Source organism: Capra hircus, chromosome 2, assembly GCF_001704415.2.
Source record: "Capra hircus breed San Clemente chromosome 2, ASM170441v1, whole genome shotgun sequence".
NCBI lineage: Eukaryota > Metazoa > Chordata > Mammalia > Artiodactyla > Bovidae > Capra > Capra hircus.
In genome coordinates this window covers 4,876,049-4,891,631 of record NC_030809.1, presented here as the reverse complement: position 1 = coordinate 4,891,631, position 15,583 = coordinate 4,876,049, and the positions used below count along the sequence as shown (strand labels likewise).

Genomic DNA, 15,583 nt, shown 5'->3' with positions numbered 1-15,583 from the left:
CGGGAAATTGCCGTTTGAATGTAGGTGGGGATGAAATGCTGTTGGACAGCCTCCACGGTGGCACCCCAGAGCCTCTGGAAGCCCTTTCATATCGCTTCCTTCACGGGCAGGAGGAAAGACCTAGATTAGGGACCAAGGAATGGCGAGCTCCTTTAGAGTTAGATGGAATTTAAAATTTAGAGATTTTGAAATTGGAGAGAGAGAAAATTACAGCACTTTGGAACAGAAGGATAAGAAGTGCTACCAATTGGTATTAAGTAGATTTTGGCAGGGTATATATTAACTTTTTTTTTTCCAAACTCCCCCCCCCCCTTTTTTTTTTCTTTTTGACCTAGGCGAATTATGCATATCAGAAAATGAAAGAAGGCTTGTTTCTAAAGAGGCTTGGAGCAAACTGCAGCAGTACTTTCCGAAGGCTCCCGAATTCCCAAGCTCCAGGGAGTGCTGTTCACAATGCAAGGTATGTGCCGCCCGTGGCCCTGGCAGCTGGGGAGCCACAGGTCTCCTCCCTGGACTGATTTGCCAGGAGGACTGGCGTTGCGCTTTGAGTGGAGGTGCAGGGAGGCGGCAGGTCCTGTGCTGGCAGCTGGGGATGGCTGATCGCTTCCTGCTTGATTCTCTTTCAGATTCTAGAAAGAGAAGGGGAAGAAAACGAAGCCTTACATAAGATGATTGCAAACGAGCAGAAAACTTCTCTACCAAATTTGTTCCAGGACAAAAACAGACCGTGTCTTAGTAACTGGCCGGAGGTATCATGATTCCCACAAAGGGGTAGAATCCATCTCACCTTTGTAAGGTCCTTGCCAAGTTCCTGAATGAACAGTGCTTTCAGAATAATGAGGTCGTCTCTGTTTCTTACATTTGTATAGTTTCCTAATCTGGAGGATTCGACTCTTGCTCATGGTTGCTTGGTAGAGGGCTCTATTTCCATTTTATTTATGAGACTTGAAAGGGAAAACCCACAGTATATGGAGACATTTTCTCTATAGGATTTACATTAAGAATGCAGTGAATTTAAGAGATACTTTGGTCTGATTTTTCTGCTCCAGGAAACAGATGTCCTCTTCATTGTGTCACAGTTCTTTGTAGAAGAGTGGCGAAAATTTGTCAGGTAAATTCCAAAGGCTACCCATTTCCTTTTTTTTTATTTTTGATTACAGTATTTTTACTTCATGAATCGTAATCATGGTACCTTACCTTTTACTCTTAACAGCCTATACTGAAAGCTTTTTTCCTGAGAATTTAAATGAATAATCCTAAGAAGTACATGTAGTTATTAATATCCATGAAAAATGTCTCTAATTTTTAAATAATCATAAAAAATCTTCTCTTCAGTCATGCCGTAGTGAAGTATATTGATCGTCCTTTGCTCCTTTGAGTAGGAAACCTACCAGGTGCAGTCCTGTGTCATCGGTCGGAAACAGCGCTCTCCTGTGTCCCCACGGGGGCCTCATGTTTACATTTGCTTCCATGACCAAAGAAGATTCTAAACTGTGAGTTTCTTCTCTTCATGCAATGTTTGTTTCTGATGGTTAATAGAATGTGTTTAGGAAACATCTCGTCTAACACAGTCTATTTTAAGAACCAATCTTTTCTTGAATTGTGGGATTATTTCCTCTGGTATAACCAGAGGTTGGCTTGTCTTTTTTTTCTAAAGGCTGCTTCTTGTGCTCACTTTGGCAGCACATATACTGAAAAGAAAGACTGCTTCTCCGTAAAAGTCAGGAGGCTACCTGAGGCTACTTGCTCTTATTTTCCCCCTCTCCTTCCTGGAGCCCCGCTTTCTCCTTAGAAATTGCTAGTACCCAGGGCAGTTTCTCTAGGTTACGTCGTTCCCCTCTGTAGCTAATTTCTTGGCTCAGCTTTGGTTTTTGAGGTTTAGCCATGTTGATTCGTGTGACTCCAGTACATTTAGTTTCTCTGCTTTTTTTCATACAAAAGAAAGTCATAGCATTCTTTAATTTGAAAAACTACCATTCCTGTTGGTGTATCTTTTCCTTCTCAGTTTTTTTGTATTAAATAGTGGTTTTGATAGTTTTGGTTTACAGATGGATTATGTCCTTGTGTCTTAAAGCATGTTGTGTTTTTTTGCACAGTATAGCTCTCATATGGCCCAGTGAGTGGCAAATGATACAAAAGCTCTTTGTCGTGGATCATGTAATTAAAATCATGAGAACTGAAGGAGGTGATGCAAGCCCTTCAGAAACACAGTATATTTCTGAGCCTAGTAAGTGTTCAAATCGCTCTTGGTTTGTGTAGTTAAAAGTTACAATTTTAACTGGGAGGGAAAGTACGTCAGTATTGTATTCTTTACTTAAAGAGCTCGTGGTGGTCCATTCTATATTCCTTAGCTGGAAAGTATCATATAATGACTGTATTTGTATGTTTTTTGACAGTAAAAATTTACTTATTTGCATATGATAAAATACAGCCATTAAAAAATAAGAGGAGTAGTTTGATAAATACTCTCTGGTAACTTTGAAATGTTCCTTTAGATCTTTCCTTCTTTTGGTAGTGATTCCTCAGCCACTGCTGTTTTACCTTTTTTAAAATAAATAAATAAATAAAACCTTTTTTCTTAGAACTCTGTCCAGAATGTCGAGAAGGCTTATTGTGTCAACAGCAGAGGGACCTGCGTGAATACACTCAAGCCACCATCTACGTCCATAAAGTTGTGGATAATAAGAAGGTACCAGTCCCTCTTGTGGCCATGACTAGTAATGATTAAGCTTGCTTTTTGACTTGTTTGATTTTCACTGAATATTGCCTGGAGTTCCTTTGAAGGGTAGAGCCATTGGACTGGAATGGAAGAGGAATAGTTACATAAATTTATGTGGGTTTGTTGGTCGGTCACTAAGTCACATTCAACTCTTTGTGGCCCCATGGACGGCAGCACGCCGGGCTTCCCTGTCCTTCACTATCTCGCAGAATTTGCTCAAACCCATATCCATTGAGTCGGTGATGCCATCCAGCCACATTGAGTCGGTGATGCCATGCAGCCATCTCATCCTCTGTCGTCCCCTTCTCCTCCTGCCCTTAAGCTTTCCCAGCATCAGGGTCTTTTCTAATGAGTCGGCTCTTAGCATCAGGTGGGCAAAGTATTAGAGTTTTAGCATCAGTCCTTCCAGTGAATATTCAGGATTGATTTCCTTTAGGGTTGACAGGTTTGATCTCTTTGTAGTCCAAGGGACTCTCAAGAGTCTTCTCCAGCACCACAGTTCAAAAACATCAATTCTTCTTTATGGTCCAACTCTCAAATCCATACATGACTACTGGAAAAACCATAGCTTTGACTATATGGATCTTTGTTGGTAAAGTGATGTCTCTGCTTTTTAATACAGTGTCTAGGTTTGCCATAGCTTTTCTTCCAAGGACCCAGTGTCTTTTAATTTCATGGCTGCAGTCGCCATCTGCAGTGATTCTGGAGCCCAAGAAAACAAAATCTGTCACTGTTTCCACATTTTCCCCATCTGTTTGCCATGAAGTGATGGGACCAGATGCCATGATCTTAGTTTTCTGAATGTTGAGTTTTAAGCCAGCTTTTTCACTCTCCTCTTTCATTCTCATCAAGAGGTTCTTTAGTTCCTCTTTGCTTTCTGCTTTTAGAGTGGTATCATCTGCATATCTGAGGTTGTGGTTGTTTCTCCTGGCAATATTGATTCCAGCTTGTGATTGATCCAGCCCAGCATTTCCATGATGTACTCTGCATATAAATTAAATAAGCAGGGTGACAGTATACAGCTTTGACGTACTCCTTTCTCAATTCTGAACCATTCTGTTGTTCCATATCCTGTTCTAACTGTTGCTTCTTGTCCTGTATACAAGTTTGTCAAGAGGTAGGTAAGGTGATCTGGTATTCCCATCTCCTGAAGAATTGTCCACAGTTTGTTGTGATCCACAAGGTCAAAGGTGTAGTCAATAAAACAGTGTGGTGTAGTCAGTAAAACAGAAGTGGATGTTTTTCTGGAAGTCTCATTTTTTATTTGATCCAGCAGATGTTGGCAATTTGATCTTTGGTTCCTCTGCCGTTTCTAAATCCAGCTTGTACATCTGAAAGTTCTCAGTTCATATACTTTGAAGCCTAGCTTGAAGGATTTTGAACATTACCTTGCTAGTGTGTGAAACGAGTGCACTGTACAGTAATTTGGACATTCTTTGTCATTACTTTTCTTTGGGAATGAAATGAAAACTGACCTTTTCCAGTCCTGTGGCCACTGCTGAAGTGAAACGAAGTGAAGTTGCTCAGTCGTGTCCAACTCTTTCTGGTCCTGTGGACTGTAGCCTACCAGGTTCCTCCCTCCATGGGATTTTCCAGGCAAGAATACTGGAGTGGGTTGCCATTTCCTTCTCCAGAGGATCTTCCCAACCCAGGGATCGAACCGAGGTCTCCCTCATTGTAGGCAGACGCTTTACCGTCTAAGCCACCAGGGGAGTTTACTGGCATATTGAGTGCAGCACTTTAACAGCATCATCTTTTAGGATTTGAAATAGCTCAGCTGGAGTTCCATCACCTTCTCTTGCTTTGTTCATAGTAATGCTTCCTAAGGTCCACTTGACTTCACACTCCAGGGTATCTGGCTCTAGGTGAGTGACCACACCATGGTTGTAAAGTTCTTTTGTGTATTCTTGCCATCTCTTCTTAATCTCTTCTGCTTCTGTTAGGTGCTTGACCTTTTGTCCCTTATTGTGGCCATCTTTGCTTGAAATGTTCCCTTGGTATCTCTAGTCTTTCCCATTCTATTGTTCTCTTCTATTTGTTTGCATTGTTCGCTTAAGAAGACTTTTCTTATGTGGGTCTGAAGTGAAGTGAAGTGAAAGTCCCTCAACCGTGTCCAGCTCTTTGCGACCCCATGGGCACAGTCCATGGAATTCTCCAGGCCAGAATACTGGAGTGGGTAGCCATTCCCTTCTCCAGGGGATTTTCCTGACCCAGGGATCGAACCCAGGTCTCCTGCATTGTGGGCGGGTTCTTTACCAGCTGAGCCACAAGGGCAGCCTTATGTGGGTCTAGTCAGTTGTTGATTTTGATACACAATATTGATTGAATGCCAGCTGTGTGCTAGGAACCGTCTTGGGATACAGTTCGTGCAGAAGACCGCTATACCTACCTTCGAGAGTGAGGTAGATCAAGAATAAGCCATAGATGCGTAAGATGGTTTCATACAAGAACAAGCATCTTGAAGGAAATCTGCAGAGTAGAGCATCTGACTGACAGAGGTGGAGGTGTCCTCTTAAATAGGGCGGGGGTGGGCAAGACGCCTTGGAGGAGGAGTAGTTTTACCTGAGCATTAGCTGTCAGAGACCCTGCCTGTGACATGCAGGCCAGGCGGGAGCGTAAGCCTGGCGCCCTCGAACAGTAGAGTCGGTCGTCGCGTCTAGAGCAGCAGTGCCCAGTGGACCCTTCTGCGGTGGCGGAGGTGTTCTTGATCTGCATTGTAGCCACCAGCCACCCTTGACTGTGGAGCATCTGAAATGCGACTGGGCTGACTTGAGGAACCGGGTTTTTATGTAGTTTTGACTTCAGCAGACCTGTGTCACCTCTCACTCCCATGGTGGGTGGCATTGATGTAGAGAGAAGTTTCTCCCAAGGAGGGAAGGTGATGTGTGATGAGGGATCAAATTTTAATTGAATTTTGTACGTCATACCAGGGATTTGGGATCTTTGTTCGAAGCCTAGATGTAAGCCACTGAAGTTTCAAGGGAGGTCATGGTGTGATCTCACTTATGGTTTCAAAAAGTCACCCTGGCCATTGTATTTGGAGTGGATATGGACAGAACAGAAATAAGAAAGACAGCTGTAGAGCGTCTTGCGTTGGTCGACCTCAAGGGTAGGAGAAACATAGATCTGGGTATATTTGGGAGCAGGGTGTCACTGTGGGCTGTTTCAGGAGCATTCTCCCTATATTAAGTGTTGCTCTTAGGTAGGTCCTGACCCGGTTCTCTGGACACCTCATTAACTTGATTCCAAGGTTTTTGGAATTGAAGACAAAATAGATGCATTATATTTGATGATATTTGCCAAACTTGACATGAATTTTAGAAGGGTACCTTACAGATTATTCTCTGATGGTGTACGGTTCTGCCTCAGAAGTTGAATTAAGGAGGCCTCATTACCTTGTTTCCTGGGGAAATGGATGAGTAAAAATGTCTGTTTATCCGCTAGTATTTTCTTGTATCTTTTTTACCTCTTAGTACATGTATATATTGATACCTAGTGTGAAATACCCAATTTAGGAAAAGATGTCTTACTGTTTTTTAAGTTTGGTAGCGGTATTTCATACATTCTCTTTATCCTGTGTTAGGATAAAACTAACGTGTTCACAGAGCACAGAAAACAAGAGCGCTGTCGTGTCTTGATCCTCTGTCTGGTCTGTTAACCCCATCACTGATGAAGTTGTGCCGTCAAAGCTCCACCGTCTCCATAGCTCGCCTCCCTAGGGTCTGACCTACTTCTCTCTTTCCCTGGCGCATTCAGGTGATGAAGGATTCAGCTCCAGAGCTAAATGTGAGTAGTTCTGAAACAGAGGAGGATAAGGAAGAAGCTAAACTGGATGGAGAAAAAGATCCAGACTTTAATCAAGTATGTGTTGAAGCTGCTTTTCACTGTTACACCCTCCGCTGCTCTGAAAGCAGTCGCTCCGAGCTCCTGGACATCTCTCTGTGGCCTGTGTGCGGGGTTGGTCCTCAGGACCCTTTCCCCTTCTTTTCTTCATTGGCTATCATGCTATAGCTGTCCCGATTTCTCATGAAAAGTCATGGACTACAATACTCCAGAATTAATTGCTATTAAAGAAGAAGCACTAAAATATACTGTAATGATTAAATTTTTACCTGGAAAAAAGACTTAAGCTAACCATAATCCTGGTTTGCTGTTTAATCATGGAATATTTATGTATGAAAAAATTACTAACCTTAACTTCTCTCATTACAAACAAAACACATAATAGCGTTTATAATACTGAAATTTATAGAAGAGACTTTCAGGTCTCTAAAGTTGTTAGTCAAGTGACTGGAAGCAACATTAGTCTTTGATTTTTCATTGTGAAGACCTTAAATTCTTCTATTAAAATTACCTATTTTGCAGATTTCTTTATGATATTTCTACCCCTCTTGTTTGGGAGTATGGTTTAATAATCAGTTTGGAATCTGTTCTTTCAGTGAACTTTGTAAATCAGTTTGTAAAAGTTTTATTTATATATGTATATAATATATACAATATACTATATATATAATATATATAGTATATATATATTATATATATATATAAAATATAGTGTTCTTATTTATGTCATTTCAGGCTTTCCTTTTCAGCCCAAGGGTTGCTTAGAAGACTGTTAAAAATATTTTCAAGTGATTGGCTTTTTGAGAAGCTAACTTTCTTGAATGGCTAGTTGTGTCTGTTGCTGCCATAGCCGCAGCAGTTTTAAAGTTGCTTCTATACCTCAGTGGCACATGGCAACAGATCTCCCTTTAACAAATACGATAGAGAATGTTTATTGGAGGACATTGTTTTTTATGCCATAGTTATCTTTATACTTTGAATTTTCTTTTGTCTTTCCTCTCATTCTTTGGTTGTTGTAATACTCTTGACTAATGTTTTAAATATTTCACCTTGCAAAAGAAAGTGTAACCTTCCTTTTTGAAAAGAGTAGGTGGTGCCAGAAGAATGTCAAGTGTTTTCAGAATTTCAGACTCCTCAAACCTTTTCTTTGTAATACGTTGCAGTATCTCATACAAAGCTTCTGTAATTGCTGTTTTAAATCCTGTAATATAAAATGGCGCATTTGTGTTTGTCCTTAATGGACAGAAACAAATCCCCTTTCCTCTTTTCTCTAAGCTAGATCAACCCAGTTCCTTTGACTTTGACCTTATCTACCATTTAGGTTAATAATGCACCCAGTGTTGGATGTTACTTAGGTAATTGAAAGCCTTCTAAAACCAGTGGACTGGTTTTTGTCAGATAAGTTGGATTTAAATTCTATGGCTGTTTTAAAAATATAATTCTAGGGAAGGCTTTTAGACTCATTTAAAAACATATCTTGCTTAATGCTCAGGGCTCTGTTATTTGGTTGTGTTTTATATTTCCAAAGTAAAATTGTAGGTTGTTATAGATATTTTCCCTCATATTTCTGTGAAATTTAGGTCCTATTTCACAATTGAAAAATACTTGAGTTTTTTTTTTTTTAATAGTTGAGCTTGAGAAAAATGTTACCAGCTCCCACATCTTTTCGTTTTTTTGAATTGTTGAGATTGAGAAAGCTGTGTCAACTCCCACATTCAGTGTTTCTTCTGTTGGAACCGCCTGTGTGCCGCTTTAGATTCACGGCGAGAGCTGAGTCAAGCCTTGTGCAGCACCAGCCAGTGGGCTCTCGCCCTCAGCAAATGCTGCTCCGTTTACTTCCTGCCCCTTTCTGCTTTGTGAATCCCTGGCGCTCCATTGATAATGACTGTGTGGCATCTGTGTCCATAACGACCCCTAAACTGCTCTGATTATGCACGGCTGACACTCAGTGACAACTGTGGAAACCAGAGCCGGAGCCTGGGGGCTTACCTCATCCAGATTTAATGAAACCCGGGGAAAAGAGTATTTTTAAAATCTTGTTTCATTCATTCCATGTCTTGGTTAGCAGAAGAATCTTGTCTGGTTGTTAACCTATTGATGAGGCATTTATTAGAGTATTTTAGAGAAATATTTGGTTTTCATCTATTATTTTTTTCTTAAAACTAGTACAGTATTTATTACATATGCCTGTACTTTTTGCCGAACCATCTTTAAATTGTGCACATCATGGCATTTCACCTCTAAGTTCTTAAACCAGTTCTTAGCAAAAAAGGCAATATCCTGTTTACCTGTAATCAGATTTCTTCAGCTATCCCAAATGTGCCTTAAACAATTTTTTCTCCTCGAACCAGCATGCAACCAAGATACACATTGTTTTGTATCACTTTAGACTTTTTTCCATAACAGTTACCTGGCCTCTGCCCCCTTTTCTTTTCCTTTTTGGCATTGACTAGAGACCAGTTCCTTTTCTTGTATTGAGTAGATTGTCTTACATTCTAGATTCAGCTGATTGCCTCCTTATGTTACTCGTTTTAACTTACTTCTCGCCCCTGTGTTTTCTGTGATTTGCGAGCTAGATCTAAATATCTGATTAGTTTCAAGTCAAAACATTTTTGCAATTTCAAAGGCAAACCTTTGTAAGTTTTTTGAAGTGAAGTGAAGTTGCTCAGTCTTGTCTGACTCTTTGCGACCCCATGGACTGTAGCCTACCAGGCTCCTCAGTCCATGGGATTTTCCAGGCAGGAGTACTGGAGTGGGTTGCCATTCCCTTCTCCAGGGGATCTTCCCGACCCAGGGATCAAACCTGGGTCCTCCCGCATTGTAGGCAGACGCTTTACCGTCTGAGCTACCAGGAAAGCCCTTTTTAAAGTTCTCAGCAGTTTATAGTTAGCATCTGTGCCATTCACTAAAAGAAGGAAATGTTTAATACACAGATTAGGATTCAGTGTATCATAACTGTTTTTCCGACTTAAGGTCAAACCTTCCCTTCTGCCTTTTTTTTTTTTTTTTCTTTTTCTGGCCTTTTCCCCCCGCCCCACCGCTTTTAAATGTCCTTTTTATAATACATACATTTTTAAATCCTGGAGCTTGTGTGCAGTTTAAGGACTTTAATTGCCTTCTAAGAACCTTCAGTGAGTTCCTACTCACTGTTGAAACTGAATTTCAAACGGTTACATTCTGATAAATTGCTTTTCCTTGTGTTGTGAAGTTTGAGCAGGGTCATGGTGTGGGTAATTTCAGTGCTTTTTTTTGGATCTTTATAGAGCAATGGAGGAACAAAGCGGCAAAAGATCTCCCATCAAAATTATATAGCCTATCAGAAGCAAGTTATTCGGCGGAGTATGCGACACAGAAAAGTTCGTGGTGAAAAAGCTCTTCTCGTTTCTGCTAATCAAACATTGAAAGAATTGAAAATCCAGGTGAGGAAAGTATAACATCTGTTTAATCATGCTCTGAACTTACGGGACCTTCATGAGTTTCTGCTTTTCACCTAAGTATTGAGCTGTTGCGAGAGGGCATTTTTGAGTTTAGAATAATACTTGTTGGGTCCCCAAATTCAAATAACTCTTCCTTTAGAAAGAGCTTCAAAGTTTTCAAAATTAGCCAAGAGTCTGTGAAGAGGGAAAGTATTTGGGGGATTCTGAAACCTTGAGCCAGTTCTGAGTAGCTTTCCAATAATGAGGAGAAATATTGACAGCCATTTAATGGTTCATTTTAGATCATTCCCAGTCTCTTCCCACTCCACCCCTCTTCACCCCCCATTGCTTTTGCACATCTATGCAGTGGATTAGTGATGAAAATGCCTCATGGCATTGTTTCCTGGTAGGAACGCGAAAGTACTATAAATGAGGATGCCAACGGTACATCCCAAAACCGAGGAAAGAGAGGCTGATAAATTCAAGATGTCCATGAGAAAAAAAATCTGGCGCCTTATCTGTGGTAGTCACTGATACAGATCCCAAAAGTTGGTCCAGTTTCCCTCTTTGCTGCTTTCATGTGGCATAGTTTACTGGTTACGCATTTTTCCTTGTGCTGATATTTATCATTGTAATTGAGGCAAAAATACAGGCTTCCTTTGAGGGTGTTCTTTTCCAGATTGTCCCGGGAACATTATTTCCCTTGGTTGAACCCATGGCTCTGAAAATAAATGCGTTGGCGTAATATCTTTATTCTGTTATTGTAGCTTTTACATCTGAGAAAGCTTGTTTCTATCACCGGCTTTCTGCTTGCCAGTGGTAAACCTCGAAACATTCAAAACCTTTAAATTACAGAAACAGCCCCTGTGGATCAAGACATTGTCAGAGCCTGCGCTGCTTTTATTGTGGACTCGCCCTTTTAAAAGAGTAAATCAAAAGTCAGCAGAAAGAGCTTCCATCTTGGAGCATGTCACCTGCAGACAGTTGTTAGAAGGCTCTGGACAGGAAGCCCCCCTGATGCGCACGCCCCAGATGGCTCCTCTGCCGTGTCCTTCCTCTCCTCTCCCTTCCTTTCGTGGAGGACCACTGTGATCCAAACAGTCAAAAGAAAGGGCGGTGAAGCGTAATTCCCCCTCAGTGCTCCGTGGCGTGCTTTCAAAACCTCCCAGTAGATGGGTTTTTGCCACCTCGCCTGAGCACCGTGCCAGCTTGGTGGACATGCATGTGACCCTCAGCTGGTGGTGGTGGGTGAGTTTTCAAGCACGTAGTGCATGTTTTTATGTTTCACGGCACCTCTTCCCTGGGGTAGACCACATTTCCAGGTTAATAGGATGGCCACCATACCCGTTTATAGTCGCTTAATTCATCCACCTATGAGGCCATAATGTAAATGAAGTACAAATTCATCCCTTTTCTCAAAACATGTTCAGTGTTTAATTGTCTTATTCCATTTTCCCTAAGATGGATTTTGAGCAGGTGGTATTGCCTGCCTTAGGAAGGAGGAAATTTTCCTAATTTGCTTATTGCATTTCCTCATTTCAGCCAATAAATACACCTGCACACACGCACGTCGTGGCAAGCAACATGAAGCTATAGGAACAGAGCTCTCATTGTTCCTGTTAGGCCTCCTAGAGTGATCGTGCTGCGCTCGCTCGTCACACAGACCTGGAGAACGTTAATTCTCTTTGCACTTGACGGTTTATGAATTATACTGTAGGCCATAGACTTCCATGTCCTCGGCCTGTTCTCTCACTCTGAAATATCATTTTCTCCTCACTAGGAAGCACGGTTCATCTTTGACAACATCTCTTCTGCAAAACCTGTCTTGGCCTTCAGTTACACAGCGCACTCCTCCCTTCTGTGTGCCCTGCCAGCTCTGTGTGTGCTTTCTGCCACCAGCTTCACTGCTTGGTTTTTTTCCCTCTGGACCTCTCTAGGGTGGGATTACTACTCACCTTTATAGTTCCAGTACCTAGCACGATATTCAACACACGGTGTAATAAATCTTCATTCTGTTCAATTCAATCGCTCAGTTGTGTCTTTGGAAGTTGTGACTCTTTGCAACCCCATGGACTGCAGCACACCAGGCCTCCCTGTCCATCACCAGCTCCCGGAGTCTGCCCAAACTCATGTCCGTTGAGTCGGTGATGCCATCCAACCATCTCATCCTCTGTCAGCCCCTTCTCCTCCTGCCTTCAGTCTTTCCCAGCATCAGGGTCTTTTCATTAGTTGTTGAATAAATTGAAATGTCCTTGTCTCTGGGCTCAAAATACAAAGTATGAGCCTCCACCCCTGAGTGACGGTGCTCGTGTCTAGAGGTATTTGCTGTTCATCCGTTCTCTCCGATGGTGCAGAGACCCTGTGCATCCCATTTAGGCCCTGTGAACTAGCATTCGTGCAGTCAGGCAGCTGTGACATTGTCTTCGTTAAAGTTGATACCAGAACACCTTCTCCATCGCTGTGCTTTCTTCTTCCTGGGTCATGTTTATGAACCCAGAGCTGTTGGCTCTGCCTGATGACCATGTGCCGGGCTGGCTTTGGTAGAACTGTCCTTTCTCACCAGAAATAGGCTCAGTTGTTCCATAGAAGGATCGGTGATGATCCCTGTTTAAGCAGACTTTGCTTGCCACTCAGGGCCTGAGGTCCTTTGGAGAAGTCCGGTTATGAATCTGGCCTAACAGGGAAGAGGCTGCTGTTGTTATCCCTCTTCTTATTTACTTGTGCGTTGTTATTAAAATCACTTTTCTGGTCAGGGTCTTCCCAGCTTATAAAGCTCTTGGGCCCAATTCTATACAGACGTGGTTCAGGGCTGCCTGTTTTGTTTTTCTGGATTTTTTCAAAGAGCAGAATCAAGTGCATAAAAGGGTAGACTGATTTCCCCATAGCATCATGGATATTGGTATAACAAAAGATATGTGTAGTAGAACGCATTCTGTTGACTGTGTCATTCAGGTGTGCAGCATAATAAAATGAATACTCTAGAACACACCCAAATGAAGAATTAGAATGTATCGCTGAAGGTATCTATGTGTGCCTCCCTGAGCCCAACACCTCCTTGTTTCTCTCTGGTATTTACTACCTGGATTTGATTTTAAAACTTTTTTTTTTTTCCATTTTTCTGATTTTGAAAATAATGTTTAATATGCACAATAGTCTTTCTGAATGTATTTAATACTTGGCTAAAACTGGGGTGGAATACATGGTCCCTACCCTTAAGAAATTCATATTTGGCTCCTAGAGGCAAGACCCAATCTAAGAATATGTGGCAGTCCTAACTGCTCAAGTTTGTATTCCAGGCTGCTCACAGAAGGGAATCAAAGAGTCCAGATAGCCTGCTGGTTAATTTAGAGATGGTTTCATGAAAGAATTTAGAATTGATTTGATTATTAAAAAGATGTGGGACCTGGGCACAGTGGGAGCAACCATAACAGCCGTGCCCAAGCCTTGTAACCAGAGTGACTGTCAGCCCAGCCCTGCCTCCCACTTCTTTCATTTCTCCGCACCCCCACCCACCAAGGGGTTGTAAGATGCAGAACAAAAGGACCTGAGGGTACAACTGTCTCCTGATTCTCTAACAGGCCTCCTAAGGATGTTCCCAGATATATTGGGATTACAGTTTCAATAGGAATGAAGCAAGTGGGCTGACTGCAGACCATAGTATCTTTTGTATTCTGAAGTCTTTTAGTTCTTCCTTAGAATTATTTATTCACACAGGGTAAGTCTCAGTATTTTGTTTTGTACAAACCTTTGTTTCATTTATCTTGGCACAGATCATGCATGCGTTCTCGGTTGCTCCTTTTGACCAGAACCTGTCAATTGATGGAAAGATTTTAAGTGATGACTGTGCCACCCTCGGAACCCTAGGCGTCATTCCTGAATCTGTGATTTTGTTAAAGGTGAGTAGCGGCTCCGCGCCTGCGGGATTCAGGGGGTTCTCACGTGTAGACTGGGTGAGGCAGTGGTTAAGGTTCCCAGGTCCTCGGCAGGATGTGGCAACAAGCTACTGCTGTGAGTCAGCTGCATCTCTGGATGAGCCATCGGAGACTTAGAGCAGGTCAGACAGTCACTTGGTCTGTGGGCTTCTCATAATTCTTGTTTAAAATAATCTAGATTTAACCTCCTCCCTGAATTCTGGATTGGTAAATTACTTAACCATACTTCTACCTATTAAAGCATCCCCCCCTCCTCAGAAGTACCATCCAGTTAAGCTCGGAAAGAAACATAAGAATCAAGGCTTGACCACAGTAGTCAAAATACTTATGGTTGGCTTAGTGAGATTCTTATCCAGGATATGAAAATTGACCTTGGGGAGAAAAGGTTTAAAAGAGGCAGGTGTGTTTTGGAAAACCTTCTGCGACTGTCACAGATGAAGATTGCTTGAGCCAGCCTGCTTAGCCCAGGCCTACTCTCCCTCAGGCAGGGCCTGATCTCGTCACTTTCCTCTGCCTCTTTTGTTTCTGGGTGGCTAGACGCATGCCCCCTGCGTGATGTGTTAGAGTATTCTGCAGGTTTCTGAACTGGGGAGCGTGTTGTTCATAGGCAGAGCCTCAATTCTGGCCAGATAAAAGTTAGGCCCTGGAAGTGGTGATGCAGGTCCATATCTGGCCCTTCACACGCGCACACACACGCCCCTCATCCTGCTCCCCGCCCCCTCCCTCCGCTTGGTTTTCTTGGAACTGTAGGTTCTGTGGAATTAACTCTGAAAACCTGTTTGGTTTGCTGAATCAGAAGAGCCCGGTCTAAAATCCTAGAAGCAGCCCGTGTCACTGATGGGTTTGCACTTCAGGTGGGCAACTGGAGTCTGTACTGGTCGTTGTCCTCTTTGCCCTTGCAGCTAATCCTACCACAAGCTCAGACTCAGCATTCGTTTCTTGCCTTTAAAAGAACATGGGTATTTCGTTCTTGATGGTGGGGAAAGATGAAAATGTATTTTTAACCTAATTGGCATTTTTCGAGGACCGTCGTGATTTTACTTCTCGAAAGTCACGCTGTCATCATTGGCACCTGAAACCATATCCACTAAATGAGGATATCTGAACCTTGCTACATCTAAAAAGTGTCTGAGGAACAGGAAAGCAGTGCCACATCCAGTGTGCAGTCTGTGCAGTTACGGGGGTGATGAGTCTTGGCCCACTTGACAGCGTGCCGTTTGTTCATCCTGGACGTCGCCAGCTCTGGCTTGAACGCTGTTTTCCACTGGACAGGGTTTGTGTCCGGGAGCAACATGATGGTCAACTCCATGGCCAGCCTTTTCTGTGAGGAGGTTGGGCACTCTCCTCGTCCTGGCTTCCATTCCCGTGCGGTTGTGAATTGTCTTCATTTGTTTTCTAGGCTGATGAACCAATTGCAGATTATGCTGCAATGGATGATGTCATGCAAGGTAAAAGACCAGTTTGTTTGGGGAATTGTTGAGGAACTTGCTCAATGACGGTGGGGTTTTAGTTACTGAATCTTTAGTCTACAGTGTCCTTACTTTTAAGCTTGAGAAAAGCTTCTACATGCTAAGGTAGAGTCTTACCGTTAGTACTCTTTTTAAAGAATGATATCTATGAAAATTGGGAAAATGGAGGAAAGTGTAGTAGTATTTAGTTTACTGTAGGAAACT

General features: G+C 42.3%; 1 protein-coding gene across 4 annotated transcripts in view; it reads left to right on the top strand.

The window, feature by feature from the left end:
* The window catches only part of USP48 (ubiquitin specific peptidase 48), a 73,376-nt gene that overhangs the window by 54,343 nt on the left and 3,450 nt on the right, over positions 1-15,583 (top strand). For all 4 annotated transcript variants that reach the window (XM_018055328.1, XM_018055317.1, XM_018055330.1 and 1 more), the window contains exons 16-25: positions 336-460; positions 627-749; positions 1,050-1,111; positions 1,383-1,493; positions 2,097-2,227; positions 2,583-2,689; positions 6,476-6,580; positions 9,826-9,981; positions 13,749-13,874; positions 15,310-15,358. In XM_018055328.1, the coding sequence (XP_017910817.1) occupies positions 336-460; positions 627-749; positions 1,050-1,111; positions 1,383-1,493; positions 2,097-2,227; positions 2,583-2,689; positions 6,476-6,580; positions 9,826-9,981; positions 13,749-13,874; positions 15,310-15,358 (1,095 nt within the window). The remainder of the gene's footprint in view (positions 1-335; positions 461-626; positions 750-1,049; positions 1,112-1,382; positions 1,494-2,096; positions 2,228-2,582; positions 2,690-6,475; positions 6,581-9,825; positions 9,982-13,748; positions 13,875-15,309; positions 15,359-15,583) is intronic.